At 45.7% G+C, this 26,582-nt stretch overlaps 1 protein-coding gene across 1 annotated transcript in view; it reads left to right on the top strand.

Moving 5' to 3' along the window:
* LOC119414144 (histone-lysine N-methyltransferase EHMT1) overlaps positions 1–26,582 on the top strand; it is a gene marked incomplete at its 3' end in the record, with an annotated part of 122,290 nt that overhangs the window by 82,182 nt on the left and 13,526 nt on the right. Inside the window, 3 exon segments of the mRNA XM_037681268.1 lie at positions 13,570–13,874; positions 13,988–14,071; positions 14,150–14,238. Of these exon segments, the coding sequence (XP_037537196.1) occupies positions 13,570–13,874; positions 13,988–14,071; positions 14,150–14,238 (478 nt within the window).

The raw sequence follows: 26,582 nt of genomic DNA, 5'->3' as shown, positions 1-26,582 counted from the left end.
CCTCCTTGTTTGAGGAATTCAGTGAATGAAAATGTCCTGGTAAATGCCTTTTTTTGCATAAATACCTCTTACTTTTTAAGTGCAAGATAACAGTGATTATTCAGCTAGAGGAAGTTTGTTAACTCAAAGTTCGTCTTACAGAGAGAAAAAAAAACCGTTTAATTTCACTAAAATACCTAAAACTGAAGTGAAACCGTGAATTCAAGTTTCTCCAGGAGGTGGCAGTGTTTAGCTTTCTACCAGCAGGAGTCTATGACGACTTCCTGTGACGTTCGGTTGACATCCTGTTTTTAGCCGCTTAGCTTAAAGTTAGCTTCGGCTAAACTCGGTTAAAATCAACATTTCTGAACGAATTTAAGCGTAAACGTGGCGTTCTTTCAACAAGCACGACTTTTTAGCATGAAACATGAGTTTTTTGGGACATATGGCAGCTTTATTTAGTGATTTTAAGCACGGCAAAGTTCATTTCCGACATGGAGGAAGTGACGTGACACGTCACTCATCCGGTCGTTAGCTGTTAGCTTAAAATTAGCATCGCTAGCGTTGTTCAAAAACATCATTTAATGACGGATTTTAAACTCAAACGCGGCGAAATTTTAGCAATTGGACTTTGAAGAACTTAACAGTTGATCAGAATACAGCTTTTAAAGCGTTTTTTAACTTTAAAAAGCAGATTTTATTCCCTATGAAAACGAGTTTTCATTTCCGGGTCACGTGACTGAAATCACCAATGACAGAGCGGCACGGGGGTGAGAGGAAATGACGTAGGCACGTCATTCAACTTCTCAGCGAATCAGAGCGCTCCACAGCAGCAAATTCAACCAATCACGAAGCGTTTTTCAAACTAGCATGTTAGATTAGCCTGAAATAAGTTCGTCAACTTTTCGTCTTGTAAACTGTCAAAATGCACCATTTCTGTTAAAAATTGTAACGAATCAATTCTGAGTTGCACGGAGTCTGCTACTCCGGTCTCAAAACGTCTTTCTAGCTATTTAAACAACTCGTCCGAACCTTTTCAGAACCGAGCCGGTACCAGAACCACGTCTGGACCGCCTTTAAACAGAATAAAGCGTTTCCACACAAACCCAGCTTTTAGTTACCATAACAGGCGTACAATTTCAGCTTTCATAAAGACTCAATGACACTATTTCAGCTTTCATAACATCGCCAGCGTAACACAGCGTAAACATGCAGAGCCAAGCTCCAAGCGGCGCAGCTTCAGAGGCGTTTCAGCACAGCTGACAAACTGTTATTTTTCATGCCAACATGTAAAATCAATCTTTACACGAATACACAGTCATTTATGAACACGTAGCGGGCCACCAATATGTAGTATGACATATGCAGGATATATTCATACATTTACGGGTTCTTCATTTTTCTGACTGTAGCATGCGTGCATTGAGTTTAACAGAAATGTAACGAGAGACGTTATTTATCTTTGACCCATCAAAATGAATGCGGTCATTTATTTACAGAATCAAAGTTTAACATCAAACATTTACATTAATTTGGCAAAATATGAAAACAATAACATGGCTAGTTTCACAGGAAGTGAGAACAATACGGCGATTGTTGTCACTTTTCAGCAGAACAGCAGACATCAATCACACGGCGGTGATTGAGAAGCTTTGCTTCAGACATTTCTAAAATATCTGTAATGATTTTAGGAGAAAGGAGAGTTTAAGATGGAAAATGGAGATTTATCTTACAGAGAGATGTGTGAGGGAATTTATCTGTGGTACCAGAACAACACGCTCTTTGGAGAATAAGCTTGGCCCACGGTACGCTTGGTCGAAATAGAACCTTTACCTGGCAGATGATAATCAGCGTCGGTGTAGAGTTCCCTTCTGACTCTTTCAGCGTCTCCGTGAGGACAGCCAAACCCTTAGGAGTCGTGTGAGGTTATCCAAACAGAAGTTATAATCCCCAAAATAGTCTCTGGATCATCTTGAATGCGTTTGCATCCAAGAACTCTGAACTCTTTACGTCTCCAACTCTTTCAAAGCTCTTTTCATCTCGTCACGTCTCGTCTCGACACGACAACGGAACCTTTTGACGACACTTCTCTCCGAGAACTGGGAAGTTGCCACATTTTAATGGGTTCGACTTCCGGGTCATTTGAGAGCTTTCTGATCCGTGGATGGACCAGAACAGAGGTGTGGTTTGTGATGTAAGGTGTTATGAAAGTCAAGGATAGGGATTAAGTTTGTTTAAAGCAGACAGAAAGATTATTGGAGAAAACCAGACTTCGTGGAGTCAAACTCTCCTGTATCTTCTGTAAAAGTTAAACATGACATTTCTTTTCAGTAAACTTTTTAGTTGACCGAAACCTGAACTTTGACACACACTTACAAAACTTGCTCATTGAAGACAGAAAATCAAGAACTGCATATTAACCTGATTTCTTCTTTGAATGAGGAATAAAAATCATTACTTACTGTTTATGTAAATAAAAATGAGTAGTTCTCTTCAACCTGTAAACATTGTTTGAACTAACATAATTTGATTATTAAAACATTTGTAAAGTAGTAATGATCATAGAGAATTGTCATTTCTACTTGATTAATTCAAGAAAGAAAGTCTCAGGATGGGTCAAACTGTATTTCTGGATGCAGATCAATGAAATGACAGTTTCTGTCCCACAAGGTTCTTAAGGTCAAGGGTTTTGACCTTAGGCTTAGTTTGACGTCAGGTTAAGTTCACTACACTAGTTCAGTCCTCACTGAGGGAACACTGCAGGTAATAATGTCCTGAGAGCGCACTCCGTAGCTGCACTCACGTAGAGACATGTAGGAGGAGATGTATGAAGGCAACAGACCAAGAAGTGATTTAAAGATGAAAATATACCAGTGAGAGAGTCTGCGTGAAGTTAATGATGTCCAGTTAACCAGTGAATACAGTGTGCAGTGGTGGGTACGATAATCACAGCCAGTTATGAATCTTAGTGCACCATGATAGACAGCATCCAACATCTGCAGGGTTCTTGTAGGAGCATTCATGTAAATAATATCACCATAATCAATTCAGGGAAGGAAAGTCACAGATACAAGGCGTTTTCTAGCATTCAGGGTTAGACAGGATCTGTTTCTGAAAAAGAAACCCAGTTTAACTTTCCGTTTCTTTATCAAGTTTTCCACATGGAGCTTAAAAGAGAGATGTGAGTCGACCAAGATACCCAAATATTTATAGGAATCAACAAACTCAATGGGGACACCATTTGAGGATAAAATCGGAGGAAGAACTGCTGGGACCAACTTCCTATTTGAAAAAAGCATCCCTTTGGTTTTGTCGGCATTTAGGACAAGTTTGAGGCGAAACAAATCAGTCTGGATGATGTTGAATGCAGATTTCAAAAGCTGGAAAGCCTTAGCAACAGTTTTAGCTCGACAATAAACAACTGTGTCGTCAGCATAGAAATGTATGGATGCATTAGGGATGTTTTTACCTACATTATGTATGTGGATTGTAAAGAGGGTGGGTCCTAAGACTGAGCCTTGTGGTACACCATTGTTGACTGTTAAATAACTGGAGGAAGTACCATTATGTTGAACACATTGCCTCCGGTCTGAAAGATAGTTAGAGAACCAACCAATGGTGTGTTCTGAGAAACCAATTTCTGAGAGTTTATGACACAAGATGTTATGATCCACAGTGTCAAAAGCTTTAGACAGGTCTAAGAAAAGTGCAGCACAATAATCCTTAGCATCCAGTGCTTCAACAACATCATTAAGAACCTTCAGTGAAGCAGTGGTTGTGCTGTGTTGTTTCCTGAAACCAGATTGATATGTGGAGGTAAGATGTTAAATGAGTCCAGGTAATTTTTGATTTGAGAGTTTACCAGTTTTTCTAGAACCTTGGCTAAAATGCAGAGTTTAGAGATTGGTTGATAGTTGTTCAGTGAGGTGGGGTCTCCTCCTTTCAGCAAAGGAAGAACAAAGGCTGTTTTCCAAGTGTCTGGGATGGAGTTTTGTCTTATGGAGAGATTGAAGATGTGGGTCACAGGGACTGTGATGATATGAGCGGCCAGCCTTAAGAAATAAGGTGGAAGTTCATCTGGACCTGCAGATTTTTTAGGATCAAGATCTATTAACAGTTTATTGACCTCACTGACTGAGAATGGAGAAAAAGAGAAGGTGTGATTAACTGAGGATTGACTTGTAGGAGGGATTTGATTTGTAGAAGTTTGGTTATTAAGTGAAGTGGCTGATTTTCCATTAGTTAATGTGTCAAATAAAGAACCAGAAGCAAGAAAATGTTTGTTGAGACAGTTCAGGATCTCGTGCTTATTTGACACAGGAACAGAGTTAACGAGAAGTTGTGCTGGGAGATCAGATGATTGGGGGGTGCCTGAGAGAGATTTGATGGTTTTCCAGAATCTGTTAGGGTCATTTAGATTTTTGGAGGTCTGAGATAAGAAATAGTTGCGTTTTGCTGCTTTGACAGCAGTTGTGCATTTATTCCTCATCTGTCGAAAACTCAACCAATCAGTGTCTGAGTCAGATTTTCTTGCTGTGGCCCAAAGATGATCTCTCCTGTGCAGGAGGTCAGCTAGCTCTGGAGTAAACCAGGGGCTGTCTCGTCCCTTTATTCTGAACTGACGAAAAGGAGCATGTATGTTCAGGAAATAAATGAAATTATTATGGAAATAGTTCCAAGCAGAGTTCACGTCATCAGTTATCAGAATACGATGCCAGTCAAAGTGAGACAGATCCCAGAGGAATGACTGTTCACAAAAACGTTTCAAATCCCTTTTTTGAATTAATCTGGGCTTAGAAGGTGGAAGTTTAATATCTCTCAAAGCCGCTGTCACACAGTGATCACTCAAAAGATCAGCGAATACACCTGTACCAGTGAATTTGTGAGGCATATTAGTTAGAAACAGGTCTAAGATGGATGATTTTTCAGGATGGTTTTTATTTAATCTAGTGGGAGAATTTATCAGTCGGGTTAAATTAAAAGACAAGCAACATTCCTTGAATTTGTCACAGAGGGGTGTCGACTTACACCAATCCATGTTGAGATCTCCAGCCAAAAAGTTCTCTTTGAATTTTAAATTACCAAGAAATTCCTTCATGGCAGTTAATGCCTCAGGTGAAGCTGTGGGGGGGCGATAGCAGCAGACTACAGTTAAGATCTGGCCTCCATTCAAGGTGATATTTACATATAAGGCTTCAAACTGGTTTGGAATTGTTTTGGAAGTCACAAGACTAGAAACCAGAGAATCTCTAATGTAAATAATGACTCCACCCCCCCTTTTTTGACGATCACACATAATTAGTGGGGGGTCCAGGGTTGGGCTGAATCCCTGAGAGCAGTAACAGCATTATTATCAGACATTTTCTTGAGTTTTTTGTGACTGATGTGTAATTACAGGAGTTAACAGTGTGACAATTAGCCCCCATAATCGAACCATGAGAAACATTAATGAAGACGTGATCATTCAGAACTCAAAAACAGTGAAAGTTGCAGTGATGGACAGATTCAGGTGTATTAACAAGATTCAGTGACTCCAGATAATCTGAGAACTGAAAATAGTGACAGTAATATGAATGATGCAGAAAAGTTTCAGACCATAAAACGTCACAGTTCAAATGGGCAAACAAACCCGACGAGTTGGCCCAACTGCAGTTTGAGTTGGGCTGAGGGGGGCTCCAGCCCCCCAGTGAAGAAGGATGGATGCTCCCATGGGAAACAGAAGCTGGGTCCAGAATCAACAGGCCGAAACAGAAACAGATAATTTGCAACAAATAGCAGAACGAGCTGCCAGAAAATCCTCCTGAAGTGAAAGGCATGATCCAAGCTTGTTTCAGGTCAACAGGGGCCAACAGCGTGATCCGGAATAAAATTAATTATTATCCAGGTGAGTTTGGATGGAGGCCTGCAGCAGCTCCGATACAAACTCCGAACTTCTCTCGAGCACCACGCAGACCTGCTCCTTCACGCTGCTCCTCCACGCTGCTCCTCTGCTTCTCAGCACCCGACAGCACGGGGCACCCCCGGTGAAAAGCGAGACTGACCAGAGAGGCTGAGGCTGAAGTCGGCAACTGGTCCGGTCCGGTTCTGCTCCAGTTCGGCTCCGGCGCTCCAAGCACGAGAGACGAAGAGGTTGAAGATATCCCTGGCCCTGTTCTGTTCCGGTCCGGCGGCCCAGTCCGGCGGCGCGGTTCTGCTCCGGTCCGGCGGCCCAGTCCGGCGGCGCTTCAAAGCACCGGAGCGTCTCCTCCAGGTGAACACAACGACTCCACGGAGGTGGATCGTCCTTCGGTAAAAGTAACGGGCTGCTCACTGAAGCTGAGACCGGCTCTGTTGAAGACGAATTCCCCACAGCCACCTCGGTTCGGTTCTGGTCCTATTCGAGGGACACAGGTACACTTCCCCCACACCTATGGAGACACCACGAGGGCCAGTCCAGCTGAAAACGAGCGAAATACCACCCGCCGATATTTGTCGGAACCAGGTAGACCCACAAAGGTCCAGATAAGAGTTCGTTGAGGTCCACAGAGAGAGAGAAAAAACACCGGACCTTCGTGCATCGACTCCCCAGCTCGAGGGGTCACCTGGCCGGCAGGGTGCGTTCAGAGTGACTGATGGGGGGGAGCGGCCCATCGGTCCTGGGCCAAAATATTTTTTTGGACGGTCCCGTCCGGCTCTCTGAGTCACTGAACACCGAATTCGGTTGGAAGGAGGACCAGCTTTAGTCCGGTTCGAAAAACGGGTCAGTTTGATGATAAAAGACTGCAGAGAAGCCGGAGGGAGCTGCTGTCCATCAGCTCACCGGAAGTGATGCAAACAGGCAGGTGTTCACCTGAACTGACCACTCTTGCTGTGTTTGATGGTCTCCTTCTTCGCCATCCGTCCATCCATCTATCCATCTATTATCTTCTGCTTCCGGGTCGTGGGGGGAGCAGTTTTACCAGGGCCATCATCCACCCATCCATCCATCATCTTCTGCTTCCGGGTTGTGGGAGCAGCATCTTTACTAGGGAGGCACAGACATCAACAGCCACCTCTTCAGCTCTTCTAGGAGGACCCCATGGTGTTCACAGACCAACTGACTATTTATTAAGTAATATCCTGATGCATGCTCAGTAATTCTGGTAGAAAAATCTAAAAAGTTAAGTCTGGTCCTCTGGACATTCACAAAACAAACAATACAGTTTATAATAAATAAACAATACATTTTTGTTTGTTTGTTTTGTTTTTTGAATGTCCAGAGGACCAGACTTAACTTTTTTAGATTATTATGTAATACATTTATGTTTTTAAATTTAATGAAAGACAAACCTTTAAAATTCAAGGACAAAATTTAACCTAATTGTTTTCAAGTCTGTAGCGTATTGTAAAAGCAGTTTCAAACATTACAACACAGTGTGATGTTTTGCAATTTTAACATGAACCTTGTGCATATCTGTAAATAATAAAAGTGAAGATATTTTTAATACATCTTTATTGTAAAAATCTATGCTAAAATTGAAAATACATGGGTTTAAAGCAGGCAGGGAAGGCAGTAAGGTAGGATTATGAATCAGGTTTAAAAGTTACAGTTCATGAGGTACTCCATTAGAGCAGGACATCTCTTCCACAACATCGTTTGACAAAACCTTTAGGGTGTTCTTCTTCTAATATGTTTAGTGGTGGCTAGTAAGTAGCTTAAGGGAGCACTACCGCCACCAGGTGGTAAGACGAGTTGGATTCTAGTCCCCACCTACAGAGCCAGTCCAGAAATGTATATGGAAACACAACGAGACACGAGCCGATCTGAACCGACCTGAACCGACCTGATCCGCAGTGTGACAGTGGAAAAGTGGCTATAGTCATGTGTGATGCCCGGGACACCAGTGAGTCTATATAAGCACGTGATAGCCCAGTCCCTTAATCTTCTCGCGAAACGCGATGATTCAGAGGGATTGAGCGCTCTGGCGGTCATCCGGGATTCATAGAACCATAGTTACAGCCATAACTTTTGTTCTATTTCATCCCTACTGACCGCCAGAGGCAGTGCTTAAAGCACTGGATGACGATTGCCAATAAAGTCCTGAGGAATCACACCCACAAGAAGAAACAAAATTGCAAGTGTGCTCACCTTACTGAAACAAAGATGGGTGCTGTGATAGGATCTCTTCCAACGGGTGAAAGGCAGCTAGGTTTACCCTGCAGAACCTAGCAAAGGTATTTGGGGATGATCAGGAGGCTGCTGCACATATCGCCTCCAGAGTGACCCCATTCATAGTAGCCCATGACACGCTCCTGGTGGAATGGCATCGTACCCCTATAGGTGGCTAGCGGCCCTGCAGAGTCTGTTCCACCACATCCACAATCCAGCGCGCAAGGCGCTGCTTTGAAAGGGCCTGCTCTTTGCGAGGCCCTGCATAGCAAATGAACATATTAGCAGACTTCCGCAGAGAAGCTGTTTGTCTGATGTACGTTTCTAGTGCCCGAACAGGGCAGAGAGGCTCGTCAGCACCATCTGCATCGAAGCGAGCAAGCTGGAGAGGCAGAGAGTGGGTCTCAGATGAGGCCACCTTAGGGAGGAACACTACGTTAGGCCAGATTGTAACACCCGAACCAGCCGGGTTCCAACGGCAACAGTGCTTGTGAACAGACAGCGCATGTAGTTCACCTACTCGTTTGGCTGAAGCCATGACCAGGATAAACGCGGTCTTATTAGACAAAGCACTCAAGGCTCACGTCTGTCAAGAGCTCAGACGGAGCAGACCGCAGGGCAGCGAGGACCAGAGAGAGGTCCCACACAGGCACGATGAGGTGTGTGTGTGTGTGTGTGTGGGGGGGGGGGTGCAGACTTCTGGCACCTCTCAGAAACAAGGACACGTCCTTGTTACGACCTACTGTCTCCCCACCCACCACCATATGCCAGCAAGAGATGGCAGCAACATAAACTTTCAGGGTGGATGGAAACCGGCCCTGAGAAAGAAGCACTTGAAGGAAAGTAAGAATAACAAAAAGAGGACAGTGTACAGGGTCCTCGTGTCTGGCACAACACCAGTTGCTGAAGACCTTCCACTTATGTGTGTACACCAGTCATATGGAAGGGGCCCCAGCGTTATTCATTGTATGTGCAACCTCACCGTCATATTCTGAGAATATGACGGTGAGGTGTGTTCACTTTCTCATGTAGCCTGTAGCAGCCAAGCCCAGAGCCGGAGGCGACTGGGATCGGGGGTGCAGGAGCTGACCCCCCAACTGTGACAGGAGGTCCTTCCTGTGGGGTAGAGGCATTGGAGAGCTGCAACAGAGCCTGTGCAGCAGTGGAAACCAAGTTCTCCCGGGCCAGAGGACTGTTGCCATTGGAACCCACCTGGTTCGAGTGTTACACTCTGGCCTAACGTAGCGTTCCTTCCTAAGGTGGCCTCATCTGAGACCCACTCTCTACCTCTCCAGCTTGCTCACTTCAATGCAGATGGTGCTGACGAGCCTCTCTGCCCTGTACCTCCTTTATGTATTCAGCCAAAGGGGGAACCATAAAGGATGACCTAGAAGAAGGACGTTTAAAGAAAGCGTTAGAAGCAGCGGGTTGGCTCTGTGGGACATCCAGGTGCAACCGAGCAAGAGCAGTTCTCAAAGCACCCATTATGGAACCGTCCTCTGGCTGAGAGCAGGAGGAGGTGTGCGAACTGGCAGTCGACACACACGAGCCAGACACAAACTGCTCTTGAAAATCAGTTCCGGATGCTGCCAGGGCAATAGCATCTTCTTCAAAAGCAGAGGCCCCTGAGTCCATGTTCTGTCCCAGATCAGGGTCCCCAGTCAGACCTGCGTTGTTCCCTTCCCTCAGGGACTCGAGTAGCGCCTTCATCTGTTCTAGCTCAGAGGTGAGATGGGCCATCTGCTCAGATAGTTCCTCTGAGCCCCTGGAGCTTTTCTTTGTCCTCTTTCATGGAGGCCCCAAGGTCTCCGGGGCCACACGCTTAAGAGGCTGGCTCACAGTCTCAGAAGCAGCCAAATGAGCTGGCCGCAGGGACAAGGGCAGAACGGAACAGTTGGGGCAGGCCACTTCCATCAAGGCCTCCTTTAGATGATCTGGCCCCAAACAAGAGGGGCACAGATCATGTCCATCCTCCAACTGGAGAGGGGTCAAACAGGCTCTGCAGCACTGCACGTCCAGCATCTTACGGCTCACAGGACTAGAAGCGTACGGTCGAGCAGGAAACGCCACTCTTGGCACTGGAGTCGATGAGCGAATGGACCAGGGAACCTGGTTGAGCAGAAAACGCCACCAGGGCTTCCCCAACTGCTAGCTTATAAAAGCAGCCAGAAGTGCTACGACTGCCGTAGGCAGTCACAGGTAAAAAATGCAACACGAACACGGTTGCGATTAAAGAAAGGAGGGCAAGCCGAACATAGCTGCACAACTCAAGAAAAAATGCATGCACGAACACAGCTGCACTATAATGAAAAAAAGGCAGCCGAACACGGCCGCACAACTCAAGAAAAAATGCATGCACGAACACGGTTGCACTGTAATGAAAAAAATGCAAGCACGTAAAACGGCTGCAGTGTAACAATATAAAGTCAGGACTGAGCTTCCCAGTCCAGCTCTTCTCAGCCGCCTGAGGAAGTAGAGTCTCTGATGAGCTTTCTTGATCAGGCTGGTAGTGTTGTTGCCCCAGCTGAGGTTGTCATTCATGTGTACACCCAAGTACTTGTAGCTAGAGACCACTTCCACTGCAGATCCTCTTATGTTCAGGGGGATGTAGGTGTGTTTGTTCCTTCTGAAGTCCACAATCATCTCTTTTGTCTTCTTCACATTGATGTGAAGGTTATTCTCTTTGCACCAGCTCTCCAGGTGTTCCACCTCCTGCCTATAGCTGGACTCCTCATTGTTTGTGATGCATCCTACCACCGCTGTATCATCTGCAAACTTTACAATATGACAGCCTGGACGGGTAACTGCACAATCATAGAGTAAACAGGAGGGGGCTCAACACACATCCTTGAGGAGAGCCAGTGCTGAGGGTTATGGTGGAGGAGGAGAAGTTGTGGATCCTCACTAACTTTGGTCTGTTTGTTAAGAAGTCTAATACCCAGTTGCAATCGGAGGGGCTTAGTCCTAGTGTGACTAGTTTGTCCATCAGGGTGTGGGGGATCATGGTGTTGAAGGCAGATGTGAAGTCCACAAAGAGCATATGGATGTAAGAGTCTTTCTGCTCCAGATGGTTGAGCACAATGTGTACCATAGAGGAGATGGCATCCTCTGTTGATCGGTTCTCATGGTATGCATACTGATGAGCATTCTTGCTGATGTTGATGGTTGTTTTGATGTGGGTCATGACCAGTTTTTCGAAGCATTTAGTGACTATCGGGGTTAAGGGCCACTGGCCGATAGTCATTCAGACCAGTCACTGTAGAGCTTTTTGGGACTGGGATGATGGTGGCAGTCTTCAGGCAGGTGGGTACTGTCTCCAGGGTAAATGAGGTGTGAAAGATGTCTGCCAGCACCTCACAGAGCTGATCAGCACATTCTTTCAACACTTTTCCAGGGATGTTGTCTGGGCCTGTTGCCTTGTGCGGATTAATCCTCCTGAAGGTACTCCTTACTTCTGCTGAGGTCACGCTGAAATGCTTTTCATCTGGTGGTGAGGCGAGTCTGGTGTTGGGTGGTCTGTTTGGGTCTTCAAAGCGTGCATATAACTTATTGAGGGCATCAGGCAGAGATTAGTCTTTGGGGCATTGTTCACTCCTTCCTTTATAATCTGTTATGCACTTAATGCCCCTCCACATGCTCCGAGGGTCTTGTGAGGTGAATTGACCCTCGATCCTCTGTGCATATGTGGCCTTGACCTTCTTAATACCAGCAACCAGCTCTTTCCTTGTCTTACTCAGCTCTTCTGAGTTTACAGATCTGAAGGCAGTGTTCCTGGTTTTCAGTAAGGTGCGCACCTCTGTATTCAGCCAAGGTTTTCTGTTTGGATAGCTTTTAACATATCTGATGGTGGAGACGGGGTCAGTACATGTACTAATGTAACCCAGAACTGAGGATGCGTATTGGTCCAGATCAAGCGATCCTTCATTTTCAGCAGCTTCTCTGAAAACTTGCCAATCTCTTCGATCAAAACGTTCTCTCAGTGTGGGGCCACTGTCCTGGATCCAACATTTAACTTTCTTTTGTACCATTCTGGAGCATCTCAGTGGGGGCATGTAAGCAGGGGCCAAGAAGATTTAGATGTGGTCTGACAGTCCTAGGTGGGGGCGGGGTTAAGCTTTGTATGTATCTTTTACGTTTGTTTAAACACGGTCCAACGTGTTGTTTCCACGTGTTGTATGCCCACATGCTGGTAAAAACTTGGGAGGCAGTCCTTTACATTCACATGGTTAAAGTCTCCGGCTACCACGTAAAGAGCCTCAGGGTGTTTGTTCTGCAGAGAGCTTAAGATATCGTGGAGCTCCTGCAGGGCATCATTAGCATTAGCATTCGGTGGAATATAAACAACTGTGATGAAAGTCACTATGAACTTGTGGGGTAGAGAGTGTGGACGACATTTTACTTTTATCTGCTCCAAAGCCTTCGAGCATGAGCTTTTTACAACAGTATAGTTCGTGCACCAACTTTTACTCACTTAAATGCACACTCTGCCTCCCCTTGATTTCCCCGTTAGCTCGCTGCCGTGGTCTGCTCACAAAAAATGCCTGTCATCCAGCTGGAAGACTGTATCCGGCGTTTCACTTGTAATCCATGTTTCCGTGAGGCAAAGCACCGCACACTTCATCATCTCTTCTGAGGCGCCCGCTCTCAGACGAAGCAAATCCATCTTGTTGTCCAACGAGCGGACATTCAAAAGAAAAAGAGACGGCATCGGGAGTTTCCGGCTTTAGCGTTAGCTCGTAGCCTCACCAAAACTCCCGCCCGGCATTATTTGCAGTATGATAAATGATAAATATACGCTTCCGATGTTTTGTTCTTTTTTTTTTTTGTAAATAATAAATTAAGTTTTTTTGTGAATATCGTCATGAGTTCCTATGATGTCACATCAACTAGTCGACGTTAACTCGTCTTGTATCTTTTTGAAGTCGATTTAAAAAAATATGTAGTCGTTCAACCCCTACTCACAGCAAGAAGGTCCTGGGTTCTATCCCTGGTTGGACCTGGAGTCTTTTTGTCTGGAGTTTGCATGTTCGTCTTGTGCTTGTGTGGCTTTTCTCCAGATACTCCAGTTTCCTCCCATAGTCCAAAAACATGCATGTTAGGCTTCTTTCAGGTCCAGGCCTCCCTTGCAAAAGAGATATGTGATCTCAGTGGGATTTGCCTGGTTAAATAAAGGTTAATAAGTAATAATAAATAAATAATTTTGTGTCATGTCCAATCTTTGAAAAACCGGGATAGAGCGAGTCCTCGAAAAATGAACTGTGAAGTAACGAGGGATTACTGTATTGTCCAACCTTCAAAAAGCCAGTTCCATGTTTTCTTCCATAGATTGTTAATGAGACAATAGCTTGTAAATCTACCTTAAATGCTATACTTTTGATTTTGGCCCTGACAAGAGTATGTCACATAAATATGGCTGAAATATTTGTTGACTACTTTTCCATGTTTTCCTGCTCATTACACAGGGTTCCTTCATGGAGTGCAGGCCATATGGAAGCATTTCCCACCGCTTTCACCGTGAATGTGCCTCTATCTTGAAGGATCGCATCTTTTGCCCCCACTGTGGAGAGGATGCCAACGGGGCGACAAATGTCACAGTTTCAATTTCAAAGCCAGACCCATCGCCCTCTGTACTCAGATCAAACCCTGGGCCGGCACTTCCTGTTGTAGCCACCCTGCCATTAGTTCCAACAACACCGGCTGTGCCTCAAATACTGAGAGCAAAGAAGAGCAGCGAGCCCCGGAGGAGCAGAGATCTGAGTTTGAGCAGGTCAAACCACTTTGATTATTCTTTTCGTGGGCAGAGAATGAAAACATTGCTCTGATTCTCTTTGATACATCCTAGACATAAGTGTAATTAATGTGTTTGTTTTATTTCTAAAGACCAAAAGGAGAAGGGGCACATTTTGCAGACAGACATCCTAAAGAGTCATTGGAGAGTATCCTTGTGTCACTGGATGATGTAAAGTAAGTTTGCAGAGATTGCATACAAAAAATGTATTTGAGTGTGAGATGACAAACTGATTTAGACCTTTTTATTTTTAGCCTGAAAGTAAAAAAGGTGAAGTTTCCTGCCAGGCAGCTTTACGTTTCTGCAAAGCAAGGAGACTTGACAAGAGTCATTCAGCTTCTAGGTAATACAAATTATGAAAATTGGTCTCTGGCTCAACTTTTCTTCAGTTGTTTTCCAGTTGCCTTATGTGAGAGTGAAAATGTGAAAATATTAACTCTGGATTTGTTACGGTGGCCTATATTCTACCTTCCAGTGATGCATAGTCAGGGGAGGCAGTGCCTCACCTGTCATCATGACTACTAAAATACTGACAGTGATAAGAGAAAATACATTTGACCACTTGACTGTTCTATAAAAGTGTTTTATGAAACGTTGGTTTTGTACTGTAATCCCAGATTCTATGAGTATAGGCGTAGCCCTTTAAGAGCTGTCTCTTAGTGGGTTTATCCTGTCATGCGAAGCATTGTACTGAAAAATTTAGTCCACGCCCACCTGCTGTGTGGGCCCCACCCGGTCCGTATAAATTACGTTAAGAGCGGATAATCGGCTCCCAAATAGCTTTTTCTTCAGCCATTTAGGAGCCAGTGAGGCCCAATGCTTAAAGGGCTACGCCTATACTCATAGAATCTGGGGTTACAGTACGTAACCAACGTTCTATTTCGTATAGGCTTCGCCCTTTAAGAGCTGTTGCTTAGTGGGTTAAGGGCGAAGCAGATGTGGTCCTCGCATCACTGGGTCCATTCAAACACCATACGAAGCGGCAGCTTGTCCAAAAAAAAGTCTTGTCACTCAGCTCTCCATGTGCGTAATTACGCGTTGCGTAATTATGCGTACCATGCACAGATGCATGCTGTGTAGTTATGCGTTCTGAGTGCATGAACGCCCCGGAAACTTTCAACGGGGAAAGGAAGATGCTGAAAAAGGGCCATGAATCAACAGATTTACGGCTGAACAATATGAACAGATTAATAATAACATGTGAGCTGTTTATTAATCAAATGAACTGATTGGTAACAGTAGTCATGAACTGATTAATGACAATAGAACCAAAATAACAGTCACACCTTGTGGCTGATAACAACATCTCACACTGTAATGCATGCAGTCAGATGTGAGTTTAAACGGGGTTCCCTGAAACAACAATATTCATTCTGTTAAAACACTAAGGACAGAATGTGTCATGAACGAGCCGTCACATCACGTAGATAGAAGCGAATAAATGAGCAGGGTGTTGACCACGCGGCCGCAGTGCAAATATTCTGCATTGTCATACCATTATGCAGAGCAGTCGAAGATGCGATACCTCTGGTCGAATGCTCCCTGAGGTTGTCAGGAGGCTCTAAATCTGATGCTCTGTAGGCTTTAAAAATGGCCTCACAGCCAGTGTGACAGGCACTGGGTGGATAACGGACGACCTGCAGATACATCTCTATAATGCACAAGCAAATGTTGAGTTTGACGCATTGCAGCTATGTAACACGTCAATGCCCGCTCAAGACAGAGCAGATGGAAAGATGTTTTTTCTTCTGATTTGTAGGGGGGAGGGGAAAAACCCCTCCATCGATATCACGCTTGATTTAAAAGAGCTCATGATGTTTTAGGCATAAAAGCTGGATTCTGTCTTGGATCAGCTGAGCTGCCATCAGCCTGAATTCTGAGACATGACGGAGCAACAGAAAGGGCAGATAAATCACTCACCCTCTTAGCGGATGTTAAAGCCAGCAGCAGGGCTGTTTTAAGAGACAAGAATGTAATTGGAACCTGAATCAGTGGCTCGAATGGAGCTTGATTAGGGCCCGCAGGACCAGCGTTAAATCCCACTGTGGAGCAAGTGGGCGTGAAACAGGCCTGCGTCTCTGTACACCTTTTAAAAAACGCTTCATCAGCGGATGATTAAAAGCTGTTCTGTCTCTGAACCCTTCATGACAGGAAGAGATGGCTGCAGCGTACGTTTTAATCATGCTGAATGCCAAATTTCTGTCCATCAGCTGCTGCAGAAAGGACAGCATGCCGCCTAGTGGGCATGAGGTGTCCTCTACACCTTTCTCTGTACACCTTTTAAAAAATGCTTCATCAGCAGATGATTAGAAGCTGTTTTGTCTCCGAAAAACCTTTGTGACAGGAAGAGATGGCTGCAGCATACGTTTAATCTTGCTGAATGCCAAATTTCTGTCCATCAGCTACTGCAGAAAGGACAGCACGCCGCCTAGTGGACATAAGGTGGCCTCTACACCTTTCTCTGTACATCAGCGCTGAAAAACTGTCCACTTTGATGTGTACAGCGCTGTGGTGGATGCAGCACGTGAATCCTGGATTGTGCGCACTACATCTCGCGGGAGACCTATCCTCTCTAAGCGGATCTGCTCAACGGCCAGACCCACAGTTGCTGGCCTATTTCTGTGTAACTCCTGATCGCTCCTCCCGCCTGGAGGAGAGTGTCCTCCCTCCATGGCAGTTTCCACGGACGCCCCAATAACAGACTTCGTAGAACCGGGAACCATGGTGCGTTCACGCGCTCGGGAGCCACCAGAAGAGCTGTCAGTCCCTCCTCCTGAACTCGGTTCAGAAACCGTAATATCAGAAGAGGTGGGGGGAGCGCGTAAAGAAGTGTTTTGGGCCATGGGCTGTGAGCAAACACGTCCACCCCCAGCGGTGGTTCATCTCGTGGGCTCTGTGAAAACCATAGTTGACACTGAGCGTTTTCTCGTGTCTCAAACAGGTCCACAGCCGCATGCCAAATTACTACCACGTCTGGGCCATCAGATTGAGGTGGAGGGTCCACTCCCCGTGATGCGGACCGCCCCTGGACATCACATCTGCCCCTTGTTCAGAACACCGGGGATGTACACTGCTCTGATGGAGAGCAAATTTTATGTGCCCAACACATTAGTTTTCTCGCAATGTATAACATTTGGGCTAAGCGCACCCCCCCTGCTGGTTCATGTAAACAGCAGTAACCTTGTTGTCTGTGTGAATCAAAACGTGTTGATTCTGTAGCACAGGAGCAAAGTGTTGAATCACATTCAGAACTGTGCGACATTCCAGAACATTTATATGAGCTGTTGTGAGAAAGGCCACAGCGCCCCTACAGCTCGAGATAGGCATTTCACCCCACAACCTGACAACGACGCGTCTGTGAAGACTGACACGTGTAACGTAGGTCTGCTGACGGGTACTCCCTCCGACAGAATCAGGGGGTTTCCCAGTATCGGAGATCTGTTCTCACGAAGGGAGGAACAGTGATCATCCGTCTCTTTTGCCTCACCGGATCCACGTGCAGACGAGCAAACCATCTCTGGAGGCGTCTCATGTGTAGTAAGCCCAACGGGCCACATTGTGAGCTGACGACATTGTTCCTAACAGCTTCATGATGGAAAATAGCTGTTACTACTCTGCCCGGTCTTACGTGGCGGAGCTGGACTTATATAGCGTCTATTCTCGTCTGTGATAAACGAATAAACGAGCCCTCATCGTGGTCGAGTTTAGCCCCACTCCCAGATAACAATCGTCTGGGCCGGGAGAATCAAGCTTTTTTCCAATTTATGGCGAAGCCCAGAATTAGCAGGTGTTACATCAGCACCTGAACCTGGGCCGCTGCTTCCTGTTGTCAACATGTGAAGCGGTCTGCCCACGATCGCCTTGTTGAAAACTGACAGGTCCAAAATTGGTCTTGTTCCCCCGGTCCGTTTTGGAACCAGGAAATAACGTGAGAAAAAAGCCTGTGTTTTCCTCTCAGTCGGAAACCCCTGGACTTCTGCCTTTAGGGATGAGACCTGGTCTGGTGATGATAGGACCGTCTCTAAAAACTCCTCCAATGGAGGGGGTCAGGCTGCAAGTTTTAGTGTGTAACCCCTGCTATCAGCTTGGCCATCCATCTGTCTGGCGAGCAAGCTCGCAGCCACTCCACGTAACGTTCGTGGAGTGGGCGCGCGTTTAGCTGGTGCGTCATGTTTTTACGGACGTCAGCCAGTCTACCACCCCGATCATTGTCATGCGCCGCGGAAGTGTGTTCCGCGTGACCCAAGGCGAGGCTTCCTCGAAAGGGCTCTGAGCGCGCCTCTGTGCCGCGCTCGGGCTGCGGGTTCACATTCATGTCTATGTGGACCGGCGTGTGTTGAGGAGAGGCGTGTGAAAACTGTTGAGCACGAGACCACGCGTTTGACACTACTGCGGTGAGACGCGTTCCGCTCCTGTGCGCGCCTTCATCAACGCCGCGTGGTTTGAATGAAGGCTGCAGGCACTGCGGAAGCACGCGTTTGCTTCATTGAGGCACGTGCCACTCCTGCTGAGAGCGAGGTTTTTCACTGGGCCCGTTCTGCAGTCTCACATTTATGCTGATGCAAGTGGGTGAGCACTGAGAGGCGGTGTGCACGCCTTCATCAACGCCGCGTCGTTTGAATGAAGGCTGCAGGCGCCGCGGAAGCTCGCCTTTGCTTCGGTGAGACGCGTTCCACTCCTGGAAGTGTGCAGCTCAGGCTGAAAACGAGTTATTCCACTGAACTCGTTCTGCGGACCACATTCGCTTCGACTGTTGTGTCAAGCGAGCGTCTCGTCCTTATTTGGAGCAACAGTGATTCTGAAAAACCTTTTTTAAAAGCCACCGGCTCGTTTTGTGTAGATGATGTGTGAAGGAGCCGCTGTCAGGTCATCCAAGCTGACAGACTGGCTAAAAAACAGACACTTTCATCATTAAATGATGTTTTATTCCAAAAATGCGTGTCATATTTACACACATCTTCCACAAACCATCATTTTGAATCATCTCCCCCGTGAGCTCTGCGGTTTGTTGTCCTAGGGCGCCGCCTGTTGGCGATCTCAGGGAAACGCTGAACCTCCGGTTGCCGGGATGAGAAAGGCTGATGTTTGATGGGCGGGGCTGTCGTTGCGGAGCGGGTAGACGCTGTTGCAGCCGTGGAACATCTTGAAAATGGTCCCGAACTGCGCGTCCGTCGTTGCTGGGGGCTCTCCAACAAAAAAACTTTCTGCAGCTCCTCCGAGAGGGAGGTGGAGTGACAGGCCAGGTGGACCTCTGGAAAACCTCGTCCTCCGGCTGAGATGCGAGACCGGCAGACATCAAAAGCCGCGCACAGGTTGAGGATGACGTCAGCTGCCTTGCTCCTGCAGCCTCTTGAACGTTGTACGCTAGCAGTGTAGCGTATTGTTCGCTACGGCTGCCTGGAACGCACACTGGTCAGCTCGGTTGGAGAGCAACGTCACCGTCTGGTCATTCTTACCTGGAGGCGCAGGACGCTGGTCCAACCTGGACATCTTTGCTCCGAAAGCCTCCGCCAGTCTCGGCTCCAGGGGGGCACTGAGGGAATTTCTGCTCTGTGAAACCCCTCCACTCTGGTGATGTGCGTGAATGTGGGAACCGGCGCCCTTATTCTATCAGGACTGGCTGCGGCCTCGTGCCAGTAGGACGTCACTGCTGGGAAACGAGGCCAGATGGGATTAGGACAGCGAGCCGGAATGGAGCCCAGAAACCTTCCCGCTAGATCATCCGATCTGGGCGGGGGAAGGAGAGGGACGGAAAAAGTCCCTTCATCTCAGCCGCCTCCTGAATTACGCCGGGCAACCCCAGAGGGCGCTGTCGGCCGGGAGCGGTGTGATCGCCGATGCGAAACGAGGTGGGATGAGGTGAGCATTCGCTCAGCCCCCCTCCACCGACACTACGCTCTCCAGGAGGGAATGAGCAGCGGGGCTGCAGCTGACGTCGCCTGTCCCGGAGGAACCATCCGATTCGCTCCGAGGATCGGTGATAAGAGGAAAATTACAAGATGGCGTTGTCCAGGGTGTAGCGACCTGTCACTGAGAAATACTCCTCAGCGCTTACCTTGAAACAAGACTGCTCGTCAGCTTCTCCTCGGGGAGGAGAGCTGACCGGGACGACCGAAGGTCGACGTGACGGGCCAAGCATTCTTAACAAGGGTTGGTCATCTACACAACTTTCCTTCTTCGTTCTTCTGACAGTGCTATTAGCTCGCTGAAGAAAAATGGGAGCCGATTACCCGCTCTTAACATAATTTATATGGACCGGGTGGGGCCCACACAGCAGGTGGGCGTGGACTAAATTTTTCAGTGTGATGCTTCGCATGACAGGATAAAACCCACTAAGCGACAGCCTTAAAGGGCGAGGCCTATACAAAATAGAACTATCCTGATGCATGCTCAATAATCCAGGTAGAAAAATCTAAAAAAGTTAAATCTGGTCCTCTGGACATACAAAAAACAAACAAAGCAAAACAACAACAAAAATGTAGAAACGAAAGACTTCCTCAGTCTGAGGTGCTGTATTCAGTTCAGTCTTTTAAATAGCACTTTCTCAGAGTGGATCAACCAGTTTGCTGCTGACAACCAAAACCAGCTGCTCACATGATCAAGAAGGGCCATAAGCCTAACGATAAATCATTAGCACCCTGATGGCTGTTTACTATTCACAGGGGGCTGAGTGATACTAGCAATAACAGCATTGTAAGAGGGGGACAGTTGAACACGGAGGCCTCCACCCCGTTTAATGATGGACGATTTCTTTTCACAAAGACTTTACTCCTCTCTCAAACTATTGTTCATCTCTATCCAGGATGTGAACATCTTCATCCCTGAACGAGTGATTGCTGGCCTGGAGATGAGTGGAGACCGCAGAGTCCTGGCCTGATGGTGTTGCTCTTCTGTGCTGGGCCATCCTTTTGGCCAGTGGCTGTTTTGTTTCCCTGATGTAAGACTGATCACAGCCCTCCTGACACTAAACAGCATACACAATATTACTCTGTTTGTGCAATGGGACTGGATATTTGGGATTAACCAGTCTTTGCCGTAATGTATTTTGGGGTTTAAAAGCCACTGGGATGTTGTGTTTAAAAAACAAATTTCTCAGTTTCTCTGTTACTCCCGCAACATACGAAATGACCACTTGCCTTGGTCTGGGTTCCTCCTTTTCACCCGATAGCTGACTGGAGTCTTGTTTGGGTTTCTTCTCTGCTTTCAGGAAGGCCCAGTTAGGATATCCACATTGCTGTAGAGCCTGTCTTGTGTGGGATTTCTCCTTCTGCCTGGTTCCTGAGTTAGAGGTGATGCTGTCTGCTCTGTGGTACAGAGTCCTGATGACTCCTAACTTGTGCTCCAAAGGGTGATGGGAGTCAAACTGCAAATACTGGTCTGTGTGGGTGGGTTGGCGGTACACCTCAGTTTGCAAATGTCCTCTATCAGAGACCGAGACCTCACCGTCCAAGAAAGCCAGCTTGCCATTTTTTTCATCTTCTCGTGTGAACTTGATGTATTTATCCACAGAGTTGATGTGGTCAGTAAAATGTTGGACTTCCTGAGATTTAATTTTAACCCAGGTGTCATCAACATACCTGAACCAATGACTTGGTGATGTCCCTCAAAAGGACGTCAAGTCTCTCTTTTCTACCTCCTCCATGTACTGACCACATCCACTCTCTGGATAAATACATCAAGTTTACACGAGAAAATATTTTTAAAAAATGGCAGTTTGGCTTTCTTGGACTGTGAGGTCTCGGCCTCTGATAGAAGACATTTGCAAACAGATGTGTACTGCCAATCCACCCACACAGACCAGTATTTGCAGTTTGACTCCCATCACCCTTTGGAGCACAAGTTAGGAGTCATCAGGACTTTGTACCACAGAGCAGACAGCGTCCCCACTAACTCAGGAGCCAGGCAGAAGGAGAAATCCCACTCAAGACAGGCTCTAGAGCAATGTGGATATCCTAACTGGGCCTTCCTGAAAGCAGAGAAGAAACCCAAACAGGACTCCAGTCAGCCATCAGGTGAAAAGGAGGAACCCAGACCAGTGGTCATTCCGTATGTTGCGGGAGAATCAGAGAAAGTGAGACGTTTATTTTCTAAACACAATGTCCCAGTGGTATTTAAACCCCAAAATACATTACGGCAAAGACTGGTTCATCCCAAAGATCCAGTCCCCCGGCACAAACAGAGTAATATTGTGTATTTACAGGTCCTTCTCAAAAAATTAGCATATTGTGATAAAGGTCATTATTTTCCTTAATGTAATGATAAAAATGAAGCTTTCATATATTTCAGATTCATTGCACAGCAACTGAAATATTTCAGGTCTTTAACTGTTTTAATACTGATGATTATGGCATACAGCTAATGAAAACCCAAAATGCCTGTCCCAAAAAATTAGCATATTTCATCCCACTTGAAAGACAAGTGTTTTTATTAAAAAAAATGCCAACCTTCAAATAATCATGTTCAGTTATGCACTCAATACTTGGTCGGGAATCCTTTTGCATGAATGACTGCTTCAATGCGGCGTGGCATGGAGGCAGTCAGCCTGTGGCACTGCTGAGGTTTTATGGAGGCCCAGGATGCTTCGATAGCAGCCTTAAGCTCATCCAGAGTGTTGGGTCTTGCGTCTCTCAACTTTCTCTTCACAATATCCCACAGGTTCTCTATGGGATTCAGGTCAGTAGAGTTGGCAGGCCAATTGAGCACAGTAATAACATATTCAGTAAACCATTTACCAGTGGTTTTGGCACTGTGAGCAGGTGCCAGGTCGTGCTGAAACGTGTTGTACCGCTCTGTATGTCGGTGTAAAACAGTCATCACTGAGTCGCCTCCAGCTTGTACAGAATGCAGCAGCGTGCCTTTTAACCAACACTCCTAGATGGGACCACATCACACCTGTTTTATTCTCACTGCATTGGCTCCCTGTCCGTTTTAGAATAGATTTTAAACTTTTATTATTTGTTTTTAAAGCTCTGAATGGCCTTGCTCCTCCTTATATAACTGAGATGCTAAGTTTCCCCGCCCGCTCCAGATCTTTGAGGTCATACAGCCAGCTCCTGCTCTCTGTTCCAAGGACTAAATATAAACGCTGGGGTGACCGTGCCTTTTCTGCGGCCGCACCTCGACTCTGGAATAAGCTCCCACTTGATCTGCGTCAGATTACTGAACTTGGCCCTTTTAAATCGAAGCTTAAGACTTTTTTATTCCAACAAGCTTTTAGTATGTAAATATGTGGTGACATTTCTGGTTTTATTTGTGCTATTATGTTGTGTTTTCCTGCTTTTAACCTATTGTCATTTTAAGTACTGTTTTTTGTTAAGCACTTTGGTCACCATCACCATGGTTGTGTAAAGTGCTATAGAAATAATTAAATTAAATTAAATTAAATTAAATGGAAAAATGAAATCTTCTTCTCCATAAAGCTTTTCAGCAGATGGAAGCATGAAGTGCTCCAAAATCTCCTGATAGCTAGCTGCATTGACCCTGCCCTTGATAAAACACAGTTGACCGACACCAGCAGCTGACATGGCACCCCAGACCATCACTGACTGTGGGTGCTTCACACTGGACTTGTGGCATTTTGGCATTTCCTTCTCCCCAGTCTTCCTCCAGACTTTGGCACCTTGATTTCCGAATGACATGCCAAATTTGCTTTCATCTGAAAAAAGTACTTTGGATGACTGAGCAACAGTCCAGTGCTGCTTCTCTGTAGCCCAGGTCAGGCGCTTCTGCTGCTGTTTCTGCTTCAAAAGGGGCTTGACCTGGGGAATGTGGCACCTGTAGCCCATTTCCTGCACATGCCTGTGCACGGTGGCTCTGGATGTTTCTACTCCAGACTCAGTCCACTGCTTCCGCAGGTCCCCCAAGCTCTGGAATCGGCCCTTCTCCACAATCCTCCTCAGGGTCCGGTCACCTCTTCTCGTTGTGCAGCGTTTTCTGCCACACTTTTCCCTTCCCACAGACTTCCTACTGAGGTGCCTTGATACAGCACTCTGGGAACAGCCTATTCGTTCAGCAATTTCTTTCTGTGTCTTATCCTCTTGCTTGAGTGTGTCAATGATGGCCTTCTGGACAGCAGTCAGGTCGGCAGTATTACCCGTGATTGCGGTTTTGAATAATGAACAAGGCTGGGAGTTTTTAAAAGCCTCAGGAATCTTTTGCAGGTGTTTAGAGTTACGTTGTTGATTCAGATGGTTAGGTTAATAGCTTGTTTAGAGAACATTTTCATGATATGCTAATTTTTTGGGACAGGCATTTTGGGTTTTCATGAGCTGTATGCCATAATCATCAGTATTAAAACAATTAAAGACCTGAAATATTTCAATTGGTGTGCAATGAATCTGAAATATATGAAAGTTTCATTTTTATCATTACATTATGGAAAATAATGACCTTTATCAAAATATGCTAATTTTTTGAGAAGGACCTGTAGTGTCAGGAGGGCTGTGATCAGTCTTACATCAGGGAAACTAAACAGCTGCTGGCCAAAAGGATGGCCCAGCACAGAAGAGCAACACCATCAGGCCAGCGGTCACTCGTTCAGGGATGAAGATGTTCACATCCTGGATAGAGAGGAACAATGGTTTGTGAGAGGAGTAAAGGAGGCCATCTTTGTGAAAAGAAATCGTCCATCATTAAACGGATCGAGGCCTACGTGTTCAATTGTCCCCCTTTTATGCCTCTTTTGCACTGCCCCTAAAATGCCCCAATTCTGGGTAGCCCACCATAGACAGAACCCTTTTGCACCAGTACTTTAGCTAGTATTTTTAGGTGATTTGAGGCTGAATCAGGACCTCTTTTTGTCCCTGCTTCTCTTGTGGGACCGAGTGAGCTCAGTCGAGCTGAGTCCGGACTGAAACGTGAATGCAGGACTCTGATTGGTCAGTGGGAGTATTCACTGGATCTCAGAAACTTTTCACCGAGCTTCCATTTGCAATTTCTCTGGATGCGGAGCAGCGGCTGGATCTATTTTTAAGATTTTAAAAACAATAATGACAACGCCGTGTTTAATTCTGAAGTCCAGGCGTTTTTTTGTGTTTGGTGACCGATAACAAAATTCGAGCAAACGGTGTCACCGCGGAGGATCATACGAGCTGCCAAGCTGTTGAAGCCCGCGAGGCCGGACACCGAGCCCCAGCCTCGCCTGCTCACAAAGGCCGGATTCGAGCCCTGGCAGGCGGGAGGACCGGGATGGAGGGACTGAGGGTGGAAACGTTTTTAAAAAAAAATATTTTATGTATAAAAAATATGTTTTTTTTTTTTTAATCAGTGAAGATTAAAAATAGATAAACGGCACCGGCTTTGTTGTGAAATCCTGTTTTCCCATTGACTTGATTAAATAATCTGTTAATTAAAAAAGACAAAATTATTGGATCTCTCAGGAATATTTCCCTCAAACATGTTTAAAGAAGAGACACAGCCTTTGGTTCAACTTTATTCTAACCCACAGATGTACAAATCACAAAACAAGAATTACACTTTAAGTTAAAGTTTTAAATCAAAGCTAAACTTTAATTCAAAGCTAAAAGTAATCTGTATACAAGAAAAATAATCTGTATACAAGAAACAAAACCACAATGACTGCAAATACATCAAATGATTTAGAAAAATATAGATTTTTAAATATAGATATCCTGATGCATGCTCAATAATCCAGGTAGTAAAATCTAAAAAAGTTAAGTCTGGTCCTCTGGACATTCAAAAAACAAAACAAACAAAAACAAAAATGTAGAAACATTTCTTCTTTTGTTTGAAAGACTTCTTCAGTCTGAGGAGCTGTATTCAGCTCAGTCTTATATACGAACCGGATTCCAAAAAAGTTAGGACACTAAACAAATTGTGAATAAAAACTGAATGCAATGATGTGGAGATGGCAAATGCCAATATTTTATTCCTAATATAACATAGATGACAGATCAAAAGTTTAATCTGAGTAAGTGTAACATTTTAAAGGAAAAATATGTTGATTCAAAATTTCACAGTGTCAACAAATCCCAAAAAAGTTGGGACAAGTAGCAATAATTCAATTCAATTCAATTCAAAAATACTTCATTAATCCCAGAGGGAAATTATTTGTTGTTGTAACTCGTTATCCTCATTTCATTAAGAGATGTTATAGATGCTGATGGCTGTAGACAGGAAGGATCTCTTGTAAAGGTCCATCCCACAGTGGATTGTAAGAAACTGGCTGCAGATGCTGTCCGATCCGTCCACCCAGACTCGGCTGGCCTCTCTGTTCCCCCAGGCTGTAGGACCGCCCGAATGCCTGGCAGAACTCCTCCCAGAGCGATGACCACTCCTCCCAGCAGTCTGCCGAGCTCCTCGTCACTGCGGACAGCCAACTGTAGGTGGTGAGGGATGATCCTGTCCTTCCGCTGTCATGAGCCGTGTTTCCTTCTAGTTCCAGGATCTCAGTGATCAGGCACTCGTGCACAGCTGGCAGGTAGATGAGAATGCGTGCACAGAACATCTTTTTCAACTCATTTGAGATTTGGGGCTGTAGTTGTGATATTATTTGAGCTTTTGAGATGTTAATCAGCTGCTGTTGGTTGTAGAAAACTGCCTTGTTGCCATGGTTACGCATCATAACAAATGTCCAAAACTAAAAAAAGTTTCAGTAAAAATCCTTCCAGCTGCACAGCATTCGATACCAGAGGAAACAATCATCCAAAAAATGTGATTTACATCCAG

Source organism: Nematolebias whitei, chromosome 8, assembly GCF_014905685.2.
Source record: "Nematolebias whitei isolate Nwh7 chromosome 8, NemWhi1, whole genome shotgun sequence".
NCBI classification, from domain to species: domain Eukaryota; kingdom Metazoa; phylum Chordata; class Actinopteri; order Cyprinodontiformes; family Rivulidae; genus Nematolebias; species Nematolebias whitei.
This window is presented reverse-complemented; position numbering and strand designations above follow the sequence as displayed.